Source organism: Aspergillus heteromorphus, assembly GCF_003184545.1.
Source record: "Aspergillus heteromorphus CBS 117.55 chromosome Unknown BO70scaffold_5, whole genome shotgun sequence".
In the NCBI taxonomy this organism is placed as follows: domain Eukaryota; kingdom Fungi; phylum Ascomycota; class Eurotiomycetes; order Eurotiales; family Aspergillaceae; genus Aspergillus; species Aspergillus heteromorphus.
In genome coordinates, this window is record NW_020290410.1 from 271,089 (window position 1) to 295,618 (window position 24,530).

At 52.3% G+C, this 24,530-nt stretch overlaps 6 protein-coding genes across 6 annotated transcripts; 3 read left to right on the forward strand and 3 right to left on the reverse strand.

Moving 5' to 3' along the window:
* Positions 1 to 200: 200 nt before the first annotated feature.
* On the forward strand, positions 201 to 1,957 carry BO70DRAFT_385449 (beta-lactamase/transpeptidase-like protein; the record flags this gene model as incomplete). Its single annotated transcript, XM_025545739.1, has 3 exons — positions 201 to 404; positions 473 to 1,894; positions 1,937 to 1,957. The coding sequence occupies exons 1-3, from the start codon at positions 276 to 278 to the stop codon at positions 1,955 to 1,957; spliced, it is 1,572 nt and encodes a 523-aa protein (XP_025401761.1). The 5' UTR covers positions 201 to 275.
* Positions 1,958 to 2,277: 320 nt separating this feature from the next.
* Positions 2,278 to 3,034, reverse strand: BO70DRAFT_177763 (uncharacterized protein). The gene has a single exon (XM_025538412.1). The coding sequence runs from the start codon at positions 2,722 to 2,724 to the stop codon at positions 2,326 to 2,328; it is 399 nt and encodes a 132-aa protein (XP_025401762.1). The 5' UTR covers positions 2,725 to 3,034; the 3' UTR covers positions 2,278 to 2,325.
* An 883-nt stretch (positions 3,035 to 3,917) lies between these two features.
* On the forward strand, positions 3,918 to 13,640 carry BO70DRAFT_331486 (uncharacterized protein; the record flags this gene model as incomplete). Its single annotated transcript, XM_025540878.1, has 5 exons — positions 3,918 to 4,249; positions 4,316 to 10,131; positions 10,182 to 12,002; positions 12,065 to 12,819; positions 12,880 to 13,640. The coding sequence occupies 5 exons, from the start codon at positions 3,918 to 3,920 to the stop codon at positions 13,459 to 13,461; spliced, it is 9,306 nt and encodes a 3,101-aa protein (XP_025401763.1). The 3' UTR covers positions 13,462 to 13,640.
* A 1,301-nt stretch (positions 13,641 to 14,941) lies between these two features.
* BO70DRAFT_359694 (putative MFS monosaccharide transporter) lies at positions 14,942 to 17,287 on the reverse strand. Its single transcript, XM_025542595.1, has 8 exons — positions 17,026 to 17,287; positions 16,927 to 16,979; positions 16,604 to 16,876; positions 16,475 to 16,552; positions 16,031 to 16,426; positions 15,625 to 15,970; positions 15,488 to 15,573; positions 14,942 to 15,403 (listed from the first exon to the last, which is right to left on the reverse strand). The coding sequence occupies exons 1-8, from the start codon at positions 17,168 to 17,170 to the stop codon at positions 15,074 to 15,076; spliced, it is 1,707 nt and encodes a 568-aa protein (XP_025401764.1). The 5' UTR covers positions 17,171 to 17,287; the 3' UTR covers positions 14,942 to 15,073.
* A 1,340-nt stretch (positions 17,288 to 18,627) lies between these two features.
* On the forward strand, positions 18,628 to 19,415 carry BO70DRAFT_177789 (uncharacterized protein). The gene has a single exon (XM_025538413.1). The coding sequence runs from the start codon at positions 18,757 to 18,759 to the stop codon at positions 19,243 to 19,245; it is 489 nt and encodes a 162-aa protein (XP_025401765.1). The 5' UTR covers positions 18,628 to 18,756; the 3' UTR covers positions 19,246 to 19,415.
* Positions 19,416 to 20,460: 1,045 nt separating this feature from the next.
* BO70DRAFT_359696 (PP2C family serine/threonine-protein phosphatase) lies at positions 20,461 to 22,229 on the reverse strand. Its single transcript, XM_025542596.1, has 2 exons — positions 21,876 to 22,229; positions 20,461 to 21,812 (listed from the first exon to the last, which is right to left on the reverse strand). The coding sequence occupies exons 1-2, from the start codon at positions 22,139 to 22,141 to the stop codon at positions 20,810 to 20,812; spliced, it is 1,269 nt and encodes a 422-aa protein (XP_025401766.1). The 5' UTR covers positions 22,142 to 22,229; the 3' UTR covers positions 20,461 to 20,809.
* Positions 22,230 to 24,530: the final 2,301 nt, after the last annotated feature.

Below are 24,530 nucleotides of genomic sequence, written 5' to 3' on the forward strand. Positions count from 1 at the left end.
ATCGGGCGACAGGGATGGATCCCTGGCCTGTTACCTGTCAGTTTCCGGCTGACCTGCAGCTAGCACTAACTAGCTGCTTAGTGCTGACACAGGGATGCCCCTAGTTTAGCCTTACCTGGGTATCTACTAGTACTTGGTGTCTTCCACTTCTCTCTCCAACAGCTTCTCTAAACCATTTACCCACTCTTCAACACCGTCGTCAGACTTAGCACCATCGCAGCCATATAGGTGTCCGGACACCTTTCCAGTCCAATAATTCTGTTCACACTATTATCATGGTCCTCCGCACCACCACCTCCCCCCTGACCCCCGAATTCGACGACCTGGTCGCCTCGCTGCTCGAAAAATGGAAGATCCCGGGCCTGACCATCGCCATCATCCACGGCTCCACCACCCACTCTAAGGTGCATCCATCCATCCCCACCTTCAATTCCGCCCTCCATCGCAATCACCCACTAACACAATCATCCAGGCCTACGGCTTCGCCTCCCTCCCCACCCAAACACCCATGACACCCACCACCCTCTTCAGCACCTGCAGCACCACCAAAGCCTTTACGGCAGCCGCCCTCTCCCTGACCCTCGAAGACAGCCAAACCACCCCCACCCCAATAACCTGGACGACACCAGTCTCCACCCTCATGCGAGACGACTTCGTCCTCTCCTCCCCGGCCCTCACCTCAAGCACCACGATCGAAGACATCCTGTCCCACCGCACCGGCCTCCCGGGCCACTTCGGGGCAATGTCCCTCGCCCAACCGAGCGAGTCCCTCCGCACAGCCGTCCGCAAACTCCGCCATCTGGACATCGCCTACCCGCCGCGCACGCGCTTCGTCTACTGCAACCACATGTTCATCGCGGCATCGCACCTCCTCGAATCCCTGACCCACAAACCCATGTCGCAGACCCTGAAAGAACGGATCTGGACCCCCCTCGGCATGAACGATACCTACTTCGACGTGCACGCCGTCCGGACCGACCCGGCACTATCCCCCCGTCTCGCAACAGGCTACGTCTTTGACCCTGTCTTAAACACGCAAGTCTCCGTCCCGTACCTAAACTACGCCCCTACCACCGGGACCGGCGCCATCGTCAGCACTGTCCTCGATTACGCGCACTGGATCCGTGCGCTGATCTACCAATCGCCCCCTCTCTCACCGCAAACCCACAGGTCCCTCCGTCTTCCAAGATCGGTCATTTCAGCAGATGACTGGGACGGCATGCTCGGTCCGCCAGCCGGACCGGGGGGATTCCATCTCTACTCCCTCGGATGGTTTGTCGACGTCTACGCCGGACAGCAAATATACTATCACAGCGGAAGCTGGGAAGGGTTCGGAATCATGGTCGGCTTCCTCCCGGGACGCGGATGGGGGTTCGCGATGATGGGCAACTCCCAGGACGCGCGCATCGTGCAGTTAGAATTATACCTCACGCTCATCGACAACCTACTCGGACGGACCGGGGCGGGTGTAGAAGATGAGCGAACCGCGCATATCCGCAAACTGACCGAGCGATGGACTCCCAGAGTCGAGACTCTCCCCGCAGTCATCGATCGATTATTTCCCACTTTGAATTTACACACCAAACTCCCCCACTCCCTCACTCTGGATTCCTACACAGGCACATACACGCACCCTGCCTACGGCACACTCGTGCTCGAAATCAGGCATGGAGGGTTATTTTCGGATTTGACTGACCGGGTCATTCCCCGGTTCATGAGATTCGAGCATGTGAGCGGGGAGTTCTTTGTAGTGAAGTACTTCAATCCGGAGGCGGAGGACGCGGGGCCGGAGTTTATCAAGGTGGAGTTTTACGTTGATGGTGGGGGTGTGGTGGGGAGGGTGGGGTTGGATATGGAGCCCGCGTTGGGGGGAGAGAAGACTTGGTTTGCGAGGGTGGGTAGTAGTAAGTACTAAACTAAACAACTTTGTTTGTAGGCCGGGGGTGGGGGAATGTAAGTAGAGGCTCTATCAGCAAAGTCTATTCCAAGTATATAACTTCTCTAACATTCATTCGACCGGCAAAGCATCATACTTACCTACAACCTTACATCGTAAACCCAAGCGGATGAAAGCAACACCAAAACCAGAGAAAGAGAAAGTAATCTTGAATATAAAAATAATGATTATATATAATATTTTTGTATCTATTCGCAGTATTGTCTTTTATTAATATATTAATTGTATGTTCTAAGTTAGAAATAAGATTAAAATCAATTATTATTCTTTTCTTATATACTAAACTAATTGAAATCATTAAGGATCTTTTAAATATACTTATTTTATTGTTATTAAAGAAGTATCAAATATAGAATAGTTTTGTATATCTAATATAGCTCTAGAAGTAAGTTGTAAGGGATGATATCCGCGCGATCCGGATATGCATACTTACAAGGGTAAAGCCCACCTCCTCCCGGGTGTACTTGAGTATATATGTGGGATAATGGCATTCTAGGGGTCCGCAGGTAGTAACTGCGGGTAATGTTAGCCTTTTGGCTCAGTGGCAACAACTCCCCTAGATTCAAGATTGCTGTCTTACATAAGTTAGCTTTAATTCGGATTTTTTTTAAGGAAATTCTTCTTCTTCTTCTATTTATCAGTATATTATTAAATAGGTCGTTGTTGTTATCTGGCTCGCTCAGACTCAGACTCTGACTCTGACACGTCACACTGACTCTGGGCAGTAGGACCAATGCCGGATGTAATAACACCAGCAGCCCCTCCATCGTGCATCATGCGGCGTCAGCGCTGGGGGATCGGGATCCCACGCTCCCGTTCCCCGAAGTACAGTCCGATCCACGACCTGGCGGGTTTGTTTGGCCCGTCTCTCCCCCGGCGTTCCTCGGCCTGATACTGCGTGAGGGCCTGTTCGAAGGCGCGCTCGCTCTTGGGTTTCCACCGGGGAATGAGGTGAGAGGGCATGGTGGTGGTTTCTTTTTTGGTTTGGGCTTGGTTTGGGTTTGGGGAGGGGAAGAGGGAGGAGTGTAAGATAGATAGGTGATGTGATGTGACGGAGGGACTCAGGGAGAGATTAAGTGGGGTGGGGTGGGATGGGTAGAGAGAAGGGCGGAGGTATTGGATTGGAAGGACGGCTTGGCCCGGACCCCGGTGGTGGCCTAGGATTTAGCCGCTCTGGTAACCCGATCTCAGCAGAGTAAAAAAATATATAATAAATTAAACAAAAAAATTAAATTCAATCATGATGTAGAATTTAGCTACTTTATTAATCTAATCTCAATTTATCAATTGTAATTTTTAGTGATTATTATATTATATTGTATATATGATATATCCTATTTTTATCTAATTCTATATTTAATATTTATATAGCTTATCTGCTTGCACAGCAGTATTATAGAATTAGATCTTTATTATCTTATCTTACTAGCCGTTATATAGATTACCAGGACTGATAGGACGGGAGGGCATTTCTGGACGATCTATCCACATCTTTCTACTGTAAACCCTAAAACAGTTATTGTTATACCACCAGGGAGAGACGTGTCGTTTCCGGGGTAGGGGTTAGGGCTTTCTGCTGTCAGAGCACGACCGAGGAAGTCCGCTGTAGCCCACGTCATGATGCATTATAAAATGCGCGTCCCCCTTGCAAGTGTGGTCTGACTTACACCCCACTGTCCACTGTCAATGTCGCTCGAAAGGATAAGCCAAAGACAGAAGAGGTCTTTTGCTTTAGTTGTACTTGGACGCAAGAAAGGCGCGGATTCTTGCTGGCCCAGACAGGGTGCCATCAGGCTCGCTGGCAGTCAACAGTGAAAGCTTCAAGGTTTATGCCCACACATCGTCGCTTGCTTCCAGATCATTCACTGACCTTTCGGCTAGTCATTTCTGTTTCACACAGTCAAGACGGATCGGGTTGCCTTTTGATTCCTGTGAAAACGACGGTTTATCTGTGGGAGCCATGGTGTACTCGCATCTCGAGGAACGAGTCTTCGACCATGTGGTCCTTGGCCCGCAGCTGCCAGGGAGGCATGATGCAGAAATCGTCCACGTGGAAGGGAATCTCCTGGCACGGATGCTCAACGCGAGCGACATAATGAGTCAACTTGAGCCGGAGAGTGAGACCTGGAAAAGCGTCAGGGAGTCCTTGATTGCCTGCCAGGAAGTACACGTCGATGGCCGCGTGGTCGGGGAGAATCTCGTTCTCGCCCTCCAAGAGCTCGTTTGCAAAAGGCTGATAATACTACATATCGCGGAGCAGAATGCTGGACTCCTGATTCGCATTGATGAGAGGTGAGCGGATCAAATTTCCACGCGAGCAAGGGTTTGATGCCGACAGACTAACACGGGCATTCTCAGTGGTGATAATGAGCGTGTCGTCTTTGAAGCGTTCGAAGCATCTCCTGGAGCCGCGAAAGTGCTGGCCTCGAAAAACGCCCTTATATGTGACTTCCCAAGCGCCGCCGCGGCCATGCCTCTGTCGACCTTTCAAGACCGTTCCTTCCTGGATAGCATGAGCGCCTTTGTGGAGCAAGCCAGCGTTGAGCCGATTGAGCAGTTCGCTGCCAAATCCAGGAAGGCAGGGGTAGAACTGGTGGAGATTCGTGACACCGCCGACCCAGCACTGATATGCGACATGTTAATTGCCCTAGTGGGCGCGCTCGGTGAACCGGTCGATCCCTGCCCCTTGAGAAAGCGCGTGAGAGACGAAGTTTATTGGAAGAAGTCTGAGAGGTGTTGGAGAAGGTCTGCCTTTTGGCTGGTCCTTCGTGTCGGCATTCAACGCCTTCTGGCATTTTCCAGCTCCCCTGCCGAAGGATGTCTTAGATACAAATCGCTACAGTGCGTGCTCTTAGCTCATTTGCTCAATGATAGTCTGGGGATTGTTAGCGTGGAAAAGTCCCATCTCCTGAAAGCAAAGCTCTGCCGACGACTGACCAAGCTGGACGCGCAGTGGGGGGAGACGAAGGATAAGGATCGGAAACTGTTTGATGCAGTGGGGAATTTCTGTGAGGGCATGATCCAGACAGCATTGCAGCATATCGATGGCGAATGGAACCGGTTCAAACGAAAGGTGGAGCGATTGATACCTGCCCTTCCACTACGCGCGAATCAAGATAATCTGAACCTGGCTCTGCCTAATAGCCTTGCATACCTCGAGCAGGTGCTGAAACGTCACAGGGGCCAAAATATGAAACAACGCAAACCCGCGTCCCTGGAACATCCACTGGCGGACAGAATGGCCAAGGCTACAGTGACAGGATTTCAGGCGTTTGCTGGGAAATACCACAGCCTGTTCGAGGAGGAAGAACGGCTTCAACAGTTGCGGCCCCTGAATGGCGGCAACGGGCTTAGCCAGGCAGTCATCCATTATCTGGACCTGGGACCACTCGATGCATACGACTGCGATCTCGAGCAGAAGAGCCTAATGGTTCTCGCCATCTTTGAGGCATGGGCCGAGGCAGATCGCTCAGCTATACATGAATATCCGCTCCTGGAAGACTACCACCCCTTGTTCCGCCCGGAGATTCTGGATGTACTTCACTTGTCCAGGCTGGGCGATATGGAAAGATTGCAGAAGGTTCAGGAATACCTAGATGGTAGACAGAGACAATGCCGATTTCCACATCTCACAATCTTTAGCGACCCCGGGAAAGATTGCTTGGCTGTCCGTTTCTTTGATTCTATCCACGGCGGTCCCTTGCAAAAGCTGAGATCCAAAATCATAGAGGCGTCGTCCGCGCAACGAGCATGGAAGCGGTCAGAGTTTAAAAAGAGATATAGGAAGTACGAGGAGCTCACATCCCAAATATTACCATTGTCGTGTTGTTGTATTCGAAAGCGCGGTATTGCCCGCGACTCCAGTAGTTGCGAGGTTTGCCCCCTGAAACGACAGCGAAAGAAACTGCGAATGACTGTCCACGAAGACTTCCTGCCGGCTTGCGATACACCAGAGCATACTGCGGAGGAGAAAGCAATTCTCTTCGAGTTGAGCATGCCTCAGTCATTTGCCATCTACCGCGATGCCACATGGAAAATCGCAAGCACTCTAGGTGTGCCCAGCCCGTCACGATGGATGTCCCAAGACAGAGCTAAGATGCTCTTGACGTCCTATGACCAGCTGCGCGAGTTTGACCAGACGTCGCCAAAACGTACTGTTCAGCTGGCATCGACATCGAAGTCTTTTCTCGTCGCCCATTACAAAGGCGTTCCCTTCCCGACCTCAGAGTCTCAGGTATTGCTGCCATTTGGGCTCTCCTTGTTCTATTACGATAGCACAAATCAGGTATGGTGTAAGTCCTTGAACTCGGAACTCACGTTCTCCCATCACTTTGGCTTGCCTCCCTCCATCCAAGCGCTTCTCGGAATCCAAGAAGCTGAAAGACCGAAGTTTGCACCTGATGCGGACGGCCCGTCGTCGTATGAGATAACAGCCAGTCAAACCCGTTGTCCCCCCCGAGTAACGGTTCATGAGTTTATGGCTTGTCAGAGCATTCTTTCCGGAAAACACACTCGTTGGTTCTCAATCTTGCGTGAACTTGGCTCTTCAAATATCAACTTTAGCACTGAAGAAACGACTCATATCTTCAAATATCTCTGTCTTCAAGCTGGACCTAGGGGTTCAGACGTACAGACTCGCATGACTCATATACCGCTGAGAGATGGCTGGTTCTGTGATAAGCTTCTCACTCAAGTGGAGAGGCATCTGCATGGTGTCTCCTCCAACTGGCGCGAGCCATATTACATGGATACGCTGTTGACCATCATCCTCCGGGTTTGCTCCATCGGGGAAGAAAAATCGGCATCCAAGGCTCGAGAGCTCCTAGGACGGGTGCAGAGCATCATGATTAAGTGGATTGAAATGGTTCGTACGGAGATCCAGGGATCGACTACCAATAAATCCACTGCTAAGCTTAGCTCCTATGCTGCCATGGCAGCCTTGATATGCAAAAGAACATTTTACTCTCCCGGCGACGGTCACGACCATCGGGGTGTCCGATCATTGCAAGCCTTCATCGAGGCCTCTATTACTCTGCAGGATAGCCTGCCCCGGGATCCATCCGAACTGTCCAGACACTTACGTGGAATGCTGATTCGAGATACACGCGAGAGCCACAATATTCGTAATTGGCTGCGTGACGAAATCATTTCCGCCCCAAGTAGCCTGGAAGCTGCAATCGGTCATGTTTGGCCCGAGGCGGCCGAGTGTTCTAGGGAGTATTCAACTTGGCTGGCTTTGCCTGGAAGGCATGCGTGGTGGCTAGCATGTCAGGTCGAAGCTACGAATTTTACAGCTTCCCAAACCGTCCATTATCATGTGTTGGAGGGCCACTTGCTCATTGACAATAAACCTCTGGGTAGACTGCCCGATGACATACATGCTTTGCCCACAGTTCAATCGTTGTTCGGACAGCAACCCCTTCTCGCCTACCCGTCTGCATTACCTAACATGGCATACCGGCTTTCCACGCTCTACAATGGACATGAGATTCACATAGGAATGCGCAACGGAGGCCCAGTGATACTTGCACGGATTCGCGGCTCATTGCTAGAATTCGTGGACAGCGGCATTTTCAGGCAAGGATCGATATTCGACTTGCCTAATCCCTTGATAGAGGACTGTGTGCACTGGTTGAATCTGCGAACCAAGGAGCTTGACATCAGAACAAGACCTCACATGTGGAAGTTCAACAGGGAGGGCAACTGGGTGCTCAATATCAAGGAAAGAAAGGCAGTCCGGCGCACTGTATCCTTGGTGGACCCTCAAAGCATCCTTTTCCAGGCTGTGGCGGGAATATTCAAAGACTTCGAGGACGCAGAGCATATCACTGTCTTCCAGCCGTCCCTGCGAAATCTCTGCGTGGAATTAAAGAGAATGAACTTGGATTTCGAAGTCAATAAGGATGGGCTACTATCCTCCAAGCAGCTGCATTGCGAAATATCGCCAAGCCAGGACGCCGGAACCTGGTATGGCCTGGAAAGCATGTTGGTTCTCAGACATACGCACAATTCACTTCGGCGCAGCGTTATTGTTCCCCTCGGACTGCCTGAATATCATCGCAATGGACCCCATGTTTCTGTCCGGATCGTGGGCACCGATGGCGCCTACGCGCGATTCGGTGTTGATGATATCCTTGGTCGCATTCAGTGCGCGGCAGAGCCTATTCTCCTGTTTATGAAGACCTTACTACATGCGTACACCTCATTCGTGCTACCCGACCCTCTCACAAAACGAACAGGAAGGGAAGAAGCACTGGCCTACCTTTCATCTGCGGCCTTGCAGCCCTGGACTGCGCTGAGGACAGAGAAACTGCACCCTTTGTTAGCGCTAGCTCGACTGTCACCCAAACGTGAATATTACCCTAAGCATTTGAAGGTACAGCAGATGGTCACTTGGGACCTTAATGCCACCATATCGATGCAGGACGACGAGTTCCGGATCAAGGTCGAGGATATCCTGAAGAAGCTACAGCGCCTCGGGATATTTCATGATCAAACATTTGTGCCTCCAGATCTCGAACCTGATATTTTACATCTCCGGAGCAGAGCCCTAGCTCGTCGTCGGTGCTATGAACGGGAAAGCATTTGCTTTGAGCAACTGGGCAGACCAGCCGACATGGAAAACACACAACACGAGGCTTTCGGTGCGGAAGGCGTTCGTCGTGTCTATGAGATTGTGCGGCTTCTACGTACTCGACCGTCGTCCGTACACACTACTCGGTCGCTTGCTGCGCACCTCATGGTACCATTGATCAATGGCTATGAGCAAGATCTCTCTAGACCGCTGTTGACAGAGACGCTTAAGATGGACATTGCCATGCAATGGGGACCCCTCCTACGTTCTTGCTGCCGCCAATTCCATCAACCACGACTCCATTACGAACCAATGTTTCTCTTGGCAGTGATGGCCTTTGGGTCTTGCAATGTACAACTGCTGAGAGCTCTTGCTGCGCTTCTTTACTTTCTAGACGTCCGAGCGGTCAAACTGCCGAAATGTTCAAATTACGTGAACTTCAACGGGCATGAGCTTCCAACAATGCAATGGGCGGTCAACCTCATACAGAGCTCGCAACCGGAAGACGATTCAAACAATACCGAGAGCGATGGCGAAAAAGGCGGCCTAGAGGCAACGATCCATGCGCTGGCAAAAGGTATTACGTTGCAGTGGCCATGTGACCATGATGACTTGGACATGACTGGCTTCAGTGACCTACCGGATCCGAAGAAGGCAACTGCGGTGGTCAAGACAGAATGGGACCGAATTTCGCGAAATTGTATACTCGCCCGCCATCTGGTTGCTCTGCAAGATATCCTGGACGAGCGTTGGGCAGATAAGAATCAAGATATCGTGCCCCCAGTCGCAGCTGGTGGTGCGCGGATGTCTGGCTCACAGGGGAAGCCATTCATCTTGCCATGTCTGGCAAAGAACCTTCTTTCGAAGATTGGACCAACTCCATCAAGCCAGAAAGAGATGTGGTCGGGGTTGCAAACCGTTAGCCCGTACCAGGAGCAACAGGCCATCGATCAAGAGCATGTTTCTAACAAAGGAAGAAGTTCGAGGCCGGAGCTGGGGGAGCTTGAATCCATTCTGCACAATATGCTCGGCTCTCCAAGCGCAATTCGAAAGCAGTATGCGGCAGATTTGCTGACAAGCTTGGAGGCTCTATATGAGCAGGATAAAGAGGCTCCGCAGGCAAGGCCGACATCCCAGCGCGGATATGATCTCGTCCTGGCAGCAAAATGTGCAGAGGACCAGTACAATGCAATCCTAAACACTCTCGCAGAGGGTGATGCCCACTACAGATGGTTACATCCTGGTCAGTTGTGGCCATGCTTGAGCCCAGTCAGCCTCCTGCAAAGTTTAAGATCAACAGCAAACATATCCTTCGGAATTCGTATGAAAGACGCCATCTTAAACTATGCGCTCAAGGTTACACAGCTCCAGCATTACCTGCGAATGGAGGATGCTTTGAAGAAAGGAGACATGCATCGATTCGAGGAGGAGCAGCAGAACTCGGGCCATACCAACTGGAAGCCGCACGAACATCCAGATTGGTTGCTTTTGGAGATTGATGCAGATATCCTCATACGTCCCGGACAGATAGACGTCGCACAAGCCACAATTATGCCCACTTCCGGGTTAAACTCCGTTCTGCAGATGAACATGGGACAAGGTGTGTTGAGCCAACTCAATCCCCAGATGACTGACCACTCACCCGCATAGGTAAAACTTCCGTCATCATGGTGCTTGTCGCAATTGCCCTTGCGAATGGTAAAAGCATTGCACGTCTTGTCGTACCCCGCGCATTGCTTTCTCAAACTGCGCAGATCTTTCAGGCGCGTCTGGGAGGACTGGTAGGGCGGGAAATACTCCATGTGCCGTTTTCGCGCAAAACCCCGATCGAAGGCACCTTGATACAGACGTATCGGGATTTGCATGAAGCCATTAGGTCTATATCTGGAGTTGTTCTGACGCAGCCAGATCATGTTCTGTCCTTTCGCCTGGGTGGCCTCCAAGCGACGTGTGATGGTCACCTGGAGTCTGCCAAGATCATGACATCAATGCAGTCTTGGCTAGATTGCTTGAGCCGCGATGTAATCGACGAATGTGATTTTGCGCTGGCTGTGAAGACTCAGCTAATATACCCGAGCGGTACCCAGCTGGCGGTGGACGGTCACCCTCATCGGTGGACAGTCCCGCAGGTATTGCTCGGCGTATTAGAAGGATACTTGCAGGAGTTACAAGAAAGCCACCCCCTAAGTTTGGATCTCGTGTTTCGAAACTCCGGTGGGTTTCCGTTCATCCACATTCTCCGGCCAGACATCGAACATGCTCTGTCCCAGCGGATCGTCGACGAAATCTGTAGTGGAAGCTTGGCAATCTTGCCGCCAGTGAGCGAAGATGCTCGAGACTGGATCCGAAGGTATCTTTCAGAAGCCAAGCTCCCGGAAGAGGTGGCATCTTCTGCATGTCAAGCATTTCCAAGTCAATCTCCCGCATTGCACATCCTCCGGATACTGCGTGGGCTGTTGGTACACGGTATCCTGGTCCTGTGTTTGAAGAAGCGTTGGAATGTACAGTATGGGCTGCACCCCGGCAGAGACCCGGTTGCAGTCCCCTTTCATGCGAAGGGCATCCCCTCAGAGCAAGCAGAATGGGGACATCCAGATGTTGCCATTGTTCTTACATGCTTAGCATTCTACTACAATGGCCTGACTGTTGATCAGCTGCGCAATGCCCTGCGTAGGCTGCTACGATCCGACGATCCATCAAGCGAGTATGGACGGTGGACACATCGCTCTGCCTCTCTGCCGATGGGCCTCCGGCGGTGGAACCTGATAAATGTCGACGATGACGCACATGTACAGGAGATATGGAAACATCTTCGCTTTGAGCAGGTTGTGATAAACGACTATCTTAACAGGTCCGTTTTTCCGGTTCACGCCAGACAATTTGAAAGTAAACTCCAGGCTTCTGGCTGGGATATCCCAGCTTTCAATCAGGAATCTTCTGGACAAGTTTCCTTGACGACTGGATTCAGTGGCACGAACGACAACAAGCGTCTTCTTCCTCTAACCATACGGCAAGACGACCTCCCTGCGCTATCCCATACAAATGCCGAGGTTCTCGCGTACTTGCTTGAGCGGAGAAATCGGAAATATACCGTCACGGCAGGACCGAATGGGAAACGGCTGTCCGAGACCCAATTTCTTCAAAAGCTTAAGGCGGCCGGCATTCGAATCCTTATCGATGCAGGAGCTCATATCCTGGAGTCTGACAACGAAGGTCTTGTCCGCCAGTGGCTTGCCATAGATCCCGATGCCCCTGCAGCGGTTTACTTCAACACCGATGATAGGGCATCGCTAATATACCGAAATGGCAAAGAAGTCCCTCTTCTGGCGTCTCCTTTTGCCGAGGATTTGTCCAAGTGCCTTGTGTACTTCGATGAGGCACACACGAGAGGAACGGATTTGAAATTCCCACCGTCAGCGAGGGGTGCACTGACATTAAGCCTGGGCCAAACTAAGGACCACACAGTTCAAGGTATTTTCACTGTGCTTTTTTGAATTATGCCCTGGTTTATCAGGGGGCTAAGACTTTCGCAGCTGCCATGAGACTTCGCCAGCTGGGCAAGTCGCAATCCGTTATGTTCGTCGCTTCTCCGGAGGCCCATCAAAGCATCATCGATCACCGTGACAAGTCATCCGAGCATGGACTAGACTCCAGTGATGTGGTGCGGTGGCTGCTGGAGCAGACTTGCCGAGGGAACGAGCAACTGCGGCCTTTGTATATAGCTCAAGGCTTCGACTTTTGCAAGCGACAAAGTGCGAAGTCATCGCACCCACTATTTCTCTCCAACGACAAAGCTCGATCCTGCTACGTTAATTCATTGCTTCACGGTGAACAGCAGACGCTAGAACAGCTCTACCATCCGAGGACGTCTCCTCCTATCAGCTGTACCCCGCCCAGTGGCAGTGGCAACCAGATCAAGGACTTTTGGCGTGAGCTTAAAATGCAGCAGGCAGACCAGACAAGCACGGCCCTTACCTCGAATTCAGCGTTCGAAGAGGTCGAACAGGAAAGAGAGGTGGCGTTCCAAGTTGAGGAGATGAGGCAAGCCCAAGAGCCTCGACACTTTCCCGTATACAGCTTCCCCGGCCTCGGCCAAGGCTTACTTGACTTTGCAAGGACAGGGTGGGTCGGGGCCGACGGGTGGTATGAACGACTGTTCAGTGCTCTACAGCGGATAAAGATCTGTCGGCGGAACAAAGTCCCAGTGCGAGAATCGGACGTGCTGTTATCAACTGAATTTATGAAGACGATTCGAGAGGAGGAGAATACTTGGCGCGAGGACTTTTTGGTATCTCTTCCAACCATACACTAAACCGTGGAACCACGAAACTGACCGTCCGTTTTCTAGCGTCCTGTCCACTGGATTCTATGGAGTCCCAGGGCTGGCAAGGCCATTGTGATCATCCCGGAAGAAGCGGAAGCCCTGATTCCTGTTCTCCGAACCATCGACTCGCCGCAAACCTATCTGATTTTGTATGCACCCCCCATCTCAAAGCAGATGCTACACTTCAACACCTTCCGCTACCACACTATCCCAAGGCTCGACAGTGAAATCCCTTCTGGGGTGAAACTGGACCTGAGTATCCTGGCCGGCAGACTATACTTTGAGTTCGGCGAGTACAAGGCTATTCTGCGGTATCTGGATCCACCGACTACCAGTTTCTCTGCTAAATCTACGTCTTCCGGTCGATCTCGGCGCCACAAGATAAAAATATCGACACGACTCCCCAGACGCTTCCTAGAGGAGTGGTTCGCGGTCGCGAGGAAGGGCCAGGACTTCACGTACACGCCCATGGGTTATGTCTGTCAGAATCGAGGACTTCGCGCGGACCATCCGTTTTTTGCTCGTGAGGGTGTTGAAGATGCTGAGGCTGACGAGCTCGGCTTGGATGACCAGAACGGGAAGGAATTGGTGTTGAAGTCAGAGTGATATGGATCTTGCCTTCTCCAGGACCTTGGCCGAAGGCGTGCGCAGTGTGCTCAAATTCGGGGCAAAAAATAGTCATCATCTTTGGTCATATTTAGGTCGACATGGGTACCTTTGTCTCGGGTTCGTGAGGTTTGGGGTTTACATGAAGTTGTTGTATCTAGAAAACAATTCCATAATCATCAAGCATGCCATGGCTCTGGGGTTCCCGGATTAAATAGGTGATTTATTTTTCTAGTAATACTATGGACATCCGGGATCATTTCCGACTTCGGCAACTAGCAACTAGAGGGTGATTGGATGTCTACGTAGACCAATAACTCAGGGCTCTAAGCAGGTCACCATCCGGGTTGGTGACTGTCGCAGGTGTAGCCCAGCCCAACGCCCAACGGTCGACCATAACCACCTGCATACCCCCACCCTCCACACTGGTGCGTCTAGACAACTCTATTCGACAACTACCTAGCCGCACATCACTCCACCCTCTATACCTCCCAATTTTACTCCCAGAACCCAGATTCCAAATTCCAGATTCCAGATTCCAATCCGGAATCCAGTCCAGACACTGCCAGCTGAACCAACCCCGTCACGTCATCTGACAAGCAGAACCTGCCACGACTATTCCACCCTAGATCAACTCCACTCCAGTCCACTCCAGTCAAGTCAAGTCCAGTCCAGTCCACCCCATCATCAGCTGACGACCCCAACCCTGCCCAGCCCAGCCGATTCTCTAAGCCAATGCAAGCCCCTAAGCAATCCGGGCTGGACCTTCCACCTGCCACTCCCCGAGCATCCAAAGCCAGATCCAACACCCACCACCCACTACCGAACCCCGAACCTCTAACCCCGAGTCCACCCCGAGGTTCGTCCGTGCTCCACCGGGCGGACACCCGGGAGAATATTCTGGCTTTCTCTCTTCACACGGCAGGTCAGGTGGAGCTATCCTTCTCCTCCTCATCATCATCATCCTCATCCTACTCTTGCTGCTTCTACTGCTGCGGCTGCTGCTGGTGCTGCTACTACAACCATTACTACTACTACCATCACTATCACCACCACTGTTAAAACCTGTACCGTACCCACTGACCCAGACAGAATATCACCTCTTGATAGATTAGATAGATGAGTTGGTGGGGGGAGTGTAGCATGGCATGACCTGATTGGGGACTTCGGTGTTCATCCATGCAGAGAATGAAATGCATGGATAGACAGATAAATGAGCGGATGGTGGAAGAATGCCGAGACCGTGAGTAGTAAGCTCGGAATACCTCCCCCGGAGACGGATATATGCAATTTAGGCCAACTGGATAAACAGCCAAGCTGGCAAGAGTAATATTAAGCATTGATGTACTCGATAGCCAGCCACCGCAATGGTAACAGCGAGAGGGAAAGTAATTAATTATAACTAAGCGAGGGAACTAGATAGAGTGTGGAATAATCCAATCCAATCCAATCCAATCCCATCCTATCCCGCCTTCCCTCCTGCAAACAACGACTCCTCCGATCATTCACACCACCACCCCCTCTCCCCTTTGCCCTGCCATATCCCTCCCATCCCGGGTATCAAATCATCCAACTACACATCAAGTCGGGTATATAAACGCAACCCAACTACCTAAGCAGACGTATCATCCAAAACAACATTATCAGCATGCACCGCCTTCTCGTCCGCCTTCTCGCCCGGCTCAATATACTCCCCGCTGAGGAGAGCAGTCAGGCCAATCTCGCGATCGATGCGCTGACGCAGGGCCTCGTCTTCGGCAGCCATGCCCTCGGAGCCGAACAATTCGTCCATCTCCTCGAGTGTGCGGCCCTTGGTTTCGGGGACGAAGATCCACACGTAGATGACGCCGAGGATGGTCATGCATCCGAAGAAGATGAAGGTGCCGTAGGCGGAGGCGGACAGGAAGGGGGATGTGGCGAGGCCGACACCGAAGTTGTTGAGCTGTGGGGGGGGGGGATGATGTTAGTGGTTTGTTGTGGTGGGGGTTGTGGGGAAGAAGGGGGAGGGGGGGGGAATGGGACGTACCCAGTTGCTGCTACCGCCGATACTAACGCCCTTGGCGCGCATGCTGAGCGGGTAGACTTCCGAGACGACGATCCAGGCACAGGGTCCTATTATCATTAGTATGGGATGGGTTTGAGGGGATGGGGCTTGGTACACACCCCAAGAGTAAGCGTAGTTGATGATGAAGATCCAGACGAACACGACAGTCGCCCAGCCGGCGCCCTTGTGGGTGGAGAAGGTGCCCTCGTAGGAGCCGATCAGACCGGCGCAGATGAAATGGCAGATGGACATGCCGATGGCACCGGTGATGAGGATCTTCTTACGACCGATGTTGTCGACCCAGAGAACGGCGGGAATGGTAAAGACGAACTCGAAGATGCCGCCGACACCGGTGGCCAGCAGGGAGGTGGTGTTGCCGCCCAGGTTGAGGCCCTCGAAGATCTGGGGCGCGTAGTAGTTGATGGCGTTGATTCCGTTCCACTGCTGGAACATCATGACGAGACACTGGGAGAGGGGGGGGTGTCAGTAAGGTTGATGTTGGTGGTGAGGAGGGATTGCACGTACGGCCACGGTGGTCCGCTTGAAGAGGGACTTGTTGGTCACGAGAGATTTGTAGTCGTTCAGGCCGGTCATGAAGCGGCTCTTGAAGGATCCGTCCTGGTACTGGGGGTACTTCCTCTTGGCGGTTTCGGCCTCGAACATCCAGAGCGCCTTGATCTCGAGGAACTCGATGCGGACAAGCATGTCATCCGTGGAGGCGCCGCGCAGACGTGCCAGGGTCTGGAGACACTCTTCTTCCCGGCCGAGGTTCATCAGGTGGCGAGGCGATTGGGGCATGAACCCGACCATTCCGATGGCGAGAATGAGGGCGGGGAGGATTTGGATGCAAATCGGGATCAGCCATGCTGCGTTGGACTGACCCGCTCCAGTACCTCCGATGTAGTTTGTTCCGTAACCGATCTGGCCTGGTTAGATCCCCCAAAGCTATACAGGCAGGGGTTGACTCACCCAGAAGCTGACCATGATACCGAAGGTGATGGACAGCTGCTGCACGGCAACCAAGGAACCACGAATCTCAGGAGGCGCCTGCACCCGTTAGACATGAGCTGACTGGGAAGCGCCGGACGTCCGACATACCAATTCCGCATTGTACAGCGGCACAATCATACTGAGGTTACCGACACCCAGACCCGTCACAAACCGACCAGCAAAGATATATCCCGCGTTCTTGGTGCAGGCCTGGACGATGACACCGATGCAGAAGATAAACACCGCCAAGACAACCGTGCGACGACGACCGAGAGAATCCGCCAGATATCCGTTCAGCAGTGTACCCACCCAAGCACCCAATTCCAGGATAGACGTAAGCATGCCCTGCTTGAGACCGGTCCGCGCTGCATATCCGTCGGTCTAGGGCCGTCAGCATCCATGGGTCCATCGAGAGGAGGTACAGTACATACAGCCTTAATGAAAGAGGTCATGGTAAGAATCTCCGAGAACATTCCCTGGTTGTCTGGGCCAGTTAGCAGACACCCCATGCGCGAGGACGGGTCACCTACATCCGTAGACGAAGCCACCCAGCGACGCAAACAGCGCAATCGCAAAGGTCTTCTTGCTGCTGATCAGACCGCGCCATCCCACGCGGTTACCGGCAAGCTCAGCACGCTTGCCGGAGACAGCCTCAGCGCCAGCTCCCATACCCATGTTGAGCGGTCGTATGGGCAATTACCCTTCACAGTACCCGATATGAGAAATGATGTAGAGGACTGACAGTTAAAGGGCAGATCAATGACGAGGGAGGAGGAGTGCAAGAGAAAAAAAAAAAAAAAAAAAGTCCGACGAACGGATCGCACGGGGGCCACGCGACATAAAAAGAAACGGCCAGGACGCAATACAACGGCTGCCGTATGCACCTGCCGCTTCCTCTCGGCCCATTTCCTTTTTTTTTTCTTTACACTCGCTCGCTCATCTTGATCCTGTCGTCGTATGCAGCTCGAACATTGGGGTCTGAAGCTAGACCACTCCGGGCAAGAATCGTGATGGGTGTCATGCAATTTCGGTGCTTTTCCCTCGCAGGGGGCATCATTGGTCGTTTCATTTATCCAGACTTTCGTCCACGGGCATCGGGCTAGCTCAGTCCGGCATGGGCTGCTGAAATCTCTTTACCCCAAGGCGCTACAAACCCCCGCGGGGCCAGTCGGAGGCCCTGGGGGGCCGGGATTAGGCAGGGATGGTCATCGGGCCAGGCTCGGGATGATGGAGGCCGGGATGGACTTCATCCGCCAGCCAGCCGCACACAAGCTTCGTGGCGGGAGCTTGCGATGGATGCGGCCGCGTGGCTTGGCGAGCCGCGACGGATGGCTGCGGCAGAGGGTCAAAGGGCTGGATGGAAGGAAGTTAGAGGTTGGAGGTGGGAGGTTGAAGGTTGGGATGTCGAGGGGAGGAGATGGTGGTGGAAGATTAGGTTCGCGGGGATGACAGATAAAAAGGAGGGGAAGCAGGAAAGAGGAGAAGATGTGCGGACAGGCTGGAAGCAGTCTAGACACTCCCTGGACAGTCTGGAGTCAAGCAGCTGGAGTCCAGCTGGAGTCAAGCTGGGGAAGTGACAGGGGGACAACCCCAGGCAGCAATATCTTTTAGCCGGCTTTGCCCCGTCACAAACCCCAACTTGGCCGTCCCAACAACAACTCCAGATCAACAACAGATCCCTCGAGTCAGCCCACCTCCCTTTCGCTTGCTTACTTGTTTGTCCTCGCAGCGCACTATCCGCCGTCGGCCAATTAAAGGATCGCCGGTTGGGCTCCTCGACACGTGGACTGGCAGGATGTCACTGACTGCCCATCGCGTCCCCAATGATCCCACTCTTGAAGCGTCTTAAGATTGAGTCCCTGGTGTCCCTGTCTGTCCCCTCGCCAGGGTGAACCCCCCGGTCGCATTGAGGATGCCGCTTTTGCCACGAAGCGGGGTTGGCGCGCTGCATCCGGTCTGCTGCTTGCTGGACACGGCTTCCTTCGCGCGAGGGCTCGGGCCATCACTCAGACATTCGGGGTCATTCCCATTCCGGTGGAGTGCGTTGCTTTGTGCCGACAAGCCCAGTTCTCCAGTCCGAGGGCTGCTGCTGATGGCCTCGGGCTCGTGCCGGGGCCGGACCCACTTGTGAGTCAACTCCGGAGTCAGGAGGCAGCGGAGGGGGGCAGAGGCTTCTCATGAGTGGTCGTCGGCATGGCTACGAGTGAGAGGTTCGGGTTTGGGGGGATTAGGCGGACAGCGACATCGGTCTGTTGATTCTCATGACTGAGGCTCGTCCAGTCGAAAAAGTGTGTGTGTGGTTGTGGTGCCATGGGGAAGACGGCAGGTCAGATCCTCCCCACGGGGGTTTCGGTGAATGGAAACAGGTTAGCACTGCCTCTCCGGATCTCCCGGCTCGGCTGGCCCAATCAGGACGGCATACGGCACTGTCCGAGCGATGCAGTCTGGAGTTGGACTTCTGTCAGGTCATCCATCGCGATCAGAACTGTCCACGGGTTCAGAGTGTTAGGGTTTACGGAGTACGGCATCCAAGGTTCTCTGGTTCTGGTGTCTGGTCTGGTTTGGACGCGCCGCTTACTCTCCGCCGACCGCCACTCTCCGGCTCCATTGGCCACCACACCACTCGGTCCCTGATCAGGATCTCACCATGCTTGCTTGGACTTCAAGTTCAAAAATTCCTGTGGCTTGGGGCTCCAGCCAATGTACCTCTGCTACGTCCGTGTCTGCTTCCCCTCAATTATTCTGGTTGATGATTCCTGGGCCAATTGGTTAAGACTGAGCTCGAGCTAGTCTGTTTTGCCTGCATCGTTTGCGAGACCCGACCAAGCTTCCAAACAAATGCTTAACAAGCTGATGCTCGTACCGTCCGAGATTTCCAGGGCGCCTTAGCACTCTTGTCCTACACACATTGCGCCACGTGCGTCATCGACGAACACCTCCATTGTTTTAACCATTTCTCACCAGGTTCTCAGACAATAATACCACGGCAACTGGGATTTGCCAAAGCACACCGATTATCCGAGTGACACCACCTTCATCCAGTCTCTAGATACCAGTCTGAGGGGGCAAGCACTCCTATCCAGCACCATTATGCAGCAAGAGTCCGAGATCATGTCACACCCCTCCATGCCAGGGTCATTGCGAGCGTGCATGCCACCCCACCAGATTCAATGTAAATCCGAGCATCCTCTTGAAAATCCGGGGATAAGCCCATGGGTGATCCGGCATCCAATGGCATCATCTGTCATCGTTGACTCCCTGCAAAGATAATCTCCGAGACCAGGGACTAGTCACGTTTGTGATGTCAGCAGGGGAGAGAGGCTGTCTAAGCGATATATTTGCTCACATGGGTGGGATGGCTTAAGGGCCGGGATTCCTGTCCTGGTTTGCTAGGGGTCTTTCGGATGGCGCCACGGTGTGTTACTATATGTCCCAGATTTAGGGGAAAAAACCCCCCCAACTGATTTCTAGTCTGGAGCTCTTGTACTAGATTTTGACAATTCAGTAGCTACTAACTGTATCTTGCGTATTTTCGGGATTTCTGTGCATCGACAAAACAATGATCATGTCCATCAATCGCGCTGATAGTAAGCAGTAACTAAATCTTTCCATGCCGCACCTGTCAGAGAGGACATGCTTGAATGTGCTACCTCGAATTACCTCTTCCCAAAATAGTATACACGCAGTATATGGCAGGAAAACAACGGTGTAGGATCATGGTATGAATTATGCTGACGAGCTAGCAGCTAACCGAGAAGGAAGAGATGAAGAGAGCGGAAGAGACCACGCTCTAGCCTCAGGCACCACTGGCAAAAATGTCTTTTTGAGTTGATTTTATATGTCCTCTTCTATTACATGGTCAATCATTCTTCAAAAAAGTGAAAAGCTCTGTGTGGACAGCTCCTCGTGTCTTTTTCTTACGGGGCCACTTATTTCAACCAACCGAAATATTTTGTGAATGTTGTGGTAAATTGGATCATCCATCCCATGCATCGCAATGCACAAGGGCGGGACTGTGTATATGTTCATTCGAGTGTGGTAGTATAGGTAGGTAACTGCGCAAGGCTTTCGAACCCCACAGCATGGTAGACAGGCAATGGATACCGACCATCTCGGCGTCCATCTATCCACGAAGAAAGACCACCCCACGAGCCAAGATCAGAAAAATGTATATCCCCTGCCAGGATCAAAAAGAGCGACAAATCAAGGGATAAGAAAGTAAGTCCACATCCAACAAGGATACAAACCCCAACAGAGAAACAGGCTCGCACAAACCCAAATCAAAAACCAAAAACAGAAACAAGACACCCCAACCTAAGCACCATCAAAAAACACCACCTGAACCGTAACATCATCCCTCATCGTCTTACTAACAGGCGTATCAACCGTCAACACCCCTGTAAAGAGCTGTCTCTGCAGGCCCCCAAAAGCATTCTTCACGAGATGCGTCGCCGCATTATCATCCTCATAGACAAACCACTCCGGCTTGACTTTCCAGTACTCCCAGAAAGAAATCCCCTCAGCGTGATCAGCAGAGACCTTACCACCCCCAAATGCGACTGCCGTGCCGCTACCAATCTCAGCGAGGGTACCTTCCTTCGTGGCGCCAATCCACTTGCTGACAGCCTCGACGGCGCCCTCGCTGGAAAGATGATTCCACAGTCCATCCGACGCGAGAACGAGGAACTCTCCCCCCGTAAGTTTGTGGCTCTTGACCTCCGGCGTCGCGACCAGATAGGGCGGGTTGGTGACGACACCAGGGGCAGGTTTGCCCGAGAACTGTTTTTCCCATTTGATCATCGCCTCCTTGGGCCAGTTCCAGCGCGCGTCGCCAAAGGCACGGGTGACGGCGATGCCGGCGTAGCGTGCGCAGTCGCCGTCGCGCTTGGTGATCAGGTTGTCCTGGTCGGGGTGCAGGGCGTTGACGCGTGCGACCTCCGACTCGCTGGCGGCGGTGTGGTCGAGAGAGAGGGGGACGGTCTCGAAGCCTGACTCCCCTGGTGTTCCGAGAACGGCGCGCGAGTCGCCGGTGTTGGCGACGTAGAGCATGGATTCGCTGGGGTTGTAGAGGGCTAGAAGCGCGCAGGAGCCGGCGTAGTTGGCTGCAAGGCGGGCCTGGACTTCAGCGTGGCTTTTGGCGCTGTAGAGCGCCGTGAGGCCGTCTTCGGAGATCTCGTCGGCGAGGGTGGTGAATGCGGAGATGAGGGCGTTTTCGATGGTGGAGTCGGGGGGGGAGGAGGAGGAGAAGTGCGCTTTCAGGGACCGTTCGACGTAGGGGATGAGGGCGTGGGCAAGGACGATGGCTGTGTGTTGGCCTCTGGAGACTTTGTTACTGGCTGGACGCTGGGGATTAGGGCAAGGTAGGGAGGGAGGGAGTTACCCGTGTCCGTCGTATACTGCCCAAGCGTGCCACACGCCGTGTTCGCCCAGGTCGATCTTGCCCGAGGCCATGTAATCCTCGATGGGGTCGTTGCTGGGGACCTGGTTGGTGTCGATACGCGACACGGCACCGATTTCCCCCGTTTGCAACTTGTAGCTGGCTTCATTCGTCTTGATCTTGTCGGTGGCCTGCTTGACGTCGAGGACGGACATGCACTTGAACTTCCAGTCCAGGCTTGGACTGTCGGAACCGGTATTGAAAGACATGTTGTCGCTGTTGATGGATCCTGGTGCGGGATGTTTATTCTCGCTGTGATTCACTCGATCCTGGTTGTAGTGATTGTGGTGATGGCGATGGTGATAGTGAATGCCAACCTCATCCCACCCCAACCAATATATACTGCGTCCCTACCCTCCCATCAAGAAAGCAAATCACCTCACCTCGCCACCTGAAGCCAAATCGCGCATCCCATCCCATCTACCCCTCACCCTCGCTCGCCTCATTTCTCTCCTTCTCATCATGTGAGAAGTCATTCTCACCATCCGCGCAGCAATAGTCAACGACGGGGGGGGGCAGTGCAAGTATTAGTCCCACCGATAAGCAAGCAATCTAAGCTTTCCAGGGAAGCCTAACTTCGGCGACTCCGATCCGGGAAAGTGTGGATAGCCGTTGAAGGGGTCCTCATTTGTTTGTGATCGAAATGTAACCATCTTATCTACGCTAATCTGTTTAGTTTAATTAGATGTAGGTTCATTGTTTGGGAGTGTAGGTTCTGCTGCGGTTAATTGGGTCGAGGGTGGAGGGAAGGTGCATCCACGCGCTGGTGCTCCGCACACCATAATCTTATTTTAAAAGTAGGGCGGCCAACCAGCGACGGTGCGGCATTTCTTACATGATCGCTGTGCGTGACGGGTGGGGGTGGTCTGGAATCTTCGATTTACTTTGATGGGATTGTGATGGTTGGGTGGGGGAGAGGGGGTGGCCGGGAAGCCGAGATATGTATGATGGAAGTGGGAGTTTGGGTGTCGCTGACGGATATCTATGAGCTATACGAAATATGGACCAGGATAAGGAAAGGAGTGACTGGCTCACTTTTTACTTGGTCTGATCATACTTTGCAAAAGCAATTGAGACTAAGGGCATATTGAGTACTATATCACTAGCAACACCAGGTCTCTCCATCATGAAGCCAACAGAGGTCAAGCTAACAGATTGAACATAGTTTTGCAGTTGGTATTCCTCGATTCATTGGCACTGTAACCAAAATACTCTCGATGAAAATATTATGCATACCTTAGAGTTGTGATGGCCACAATCTCATCAAGTCTTACATCCAGATTTTAACAAATTCCAATTGACACACTCTAGGACGTCCGACAATCATTCCCCTAACTTTTATCCCCTTATCAAATGAACTTTTTCAACAAGATAGTTCCACCGCTAACCTCGTCATGTTCAACCCAGGCCATTCACAACCGAGGACACACCGTGAGATGAAGCCAGAATTACCAAGATCTCTTCCATCACAACGGAACGGAGATCTTCGGCCTCCCAAAGCCAAATCCATCTGTCGTATCAGATACGACAAGATGGCGTCAGAATAGCCATATCTTGCCATGAATAAGCCAACCAGCCCGCCAAGCAAACGGAGTTCAACCGCATCGCCGACGGAGGAGAGGAAATAACATCCCATCTTGGCGGACTCTGGACACTCACGTTTACTCGACTTGCATCCAATAACAAATTACTGAACGAAATAGTAAAGGTCAGCGCACGAACCCTAACTTGCCATCTCGCACGAATCCCCAAATCAATTGGTACTCGAGTATATTCCGAGTGACGGATCAAAGGATCCGCTCAATCCGCACCAAGGAAAATAATCAAAGGCTCACGCGACCACATGCCCAAGGCGGCGGGGCGGGCCAACGGCCACCAGAAAGTAGAAGGTAAGCACTAGCAGCCATCCCCCTCTCACTCCCGATAAGGGACCAAAGAAAAAAAGAGGCCCATCGGCATCCGCGGTTGCGTGACGCTATTTGCTATCTGCTGGGACTTTCAGCGGTGAGCGTATGTGCAACTGTGGATGACCAATTGAGTGGTGTTTACTCGACCGCTACTCCGGATAGGGTTAATTGTCCGTTTTTGGCGCTACCGGGCCGGGGCTTGGGCTTGGATCTAAATACTGATGATTTCGGGTGTCCACGTGGAGGGGTGAGAGGGGAGAGGATTGTGACATAAGGTGGGTGAGATGCGAACGACTTGCAGGCCGTGGCAGATTGCGACGGATACTAGAGATGAGAACTTTTGCTTGTTAGAGTTGTTGCAATATGAGCTTTTTGTCATGGGTATATTTCTCGAGGTTTCTGAGTGTCAACAATATGGGCAGACTGGCCAGTTCGCTGCCTAAGGCTCGCCAGTTGGCTGCCTAAGGCTCGCCAGTTCGCTGCCTAAGGCTTATTAGTTTGCGGCCTCAGGCTAGTTAATTATCTTAGACTATTAGTTAACAGATTAATAATTCTAAGTTCTGTCTATCCTGCAGTAGAGTAAGAGATCTTACTTTTATTAATTATTCTAGTCTTTATTTAATTATTAATTTTATTATTCTCAGCCCTATTCTATTTATATAATTTTTATATAATTTTTATATAATTTTAT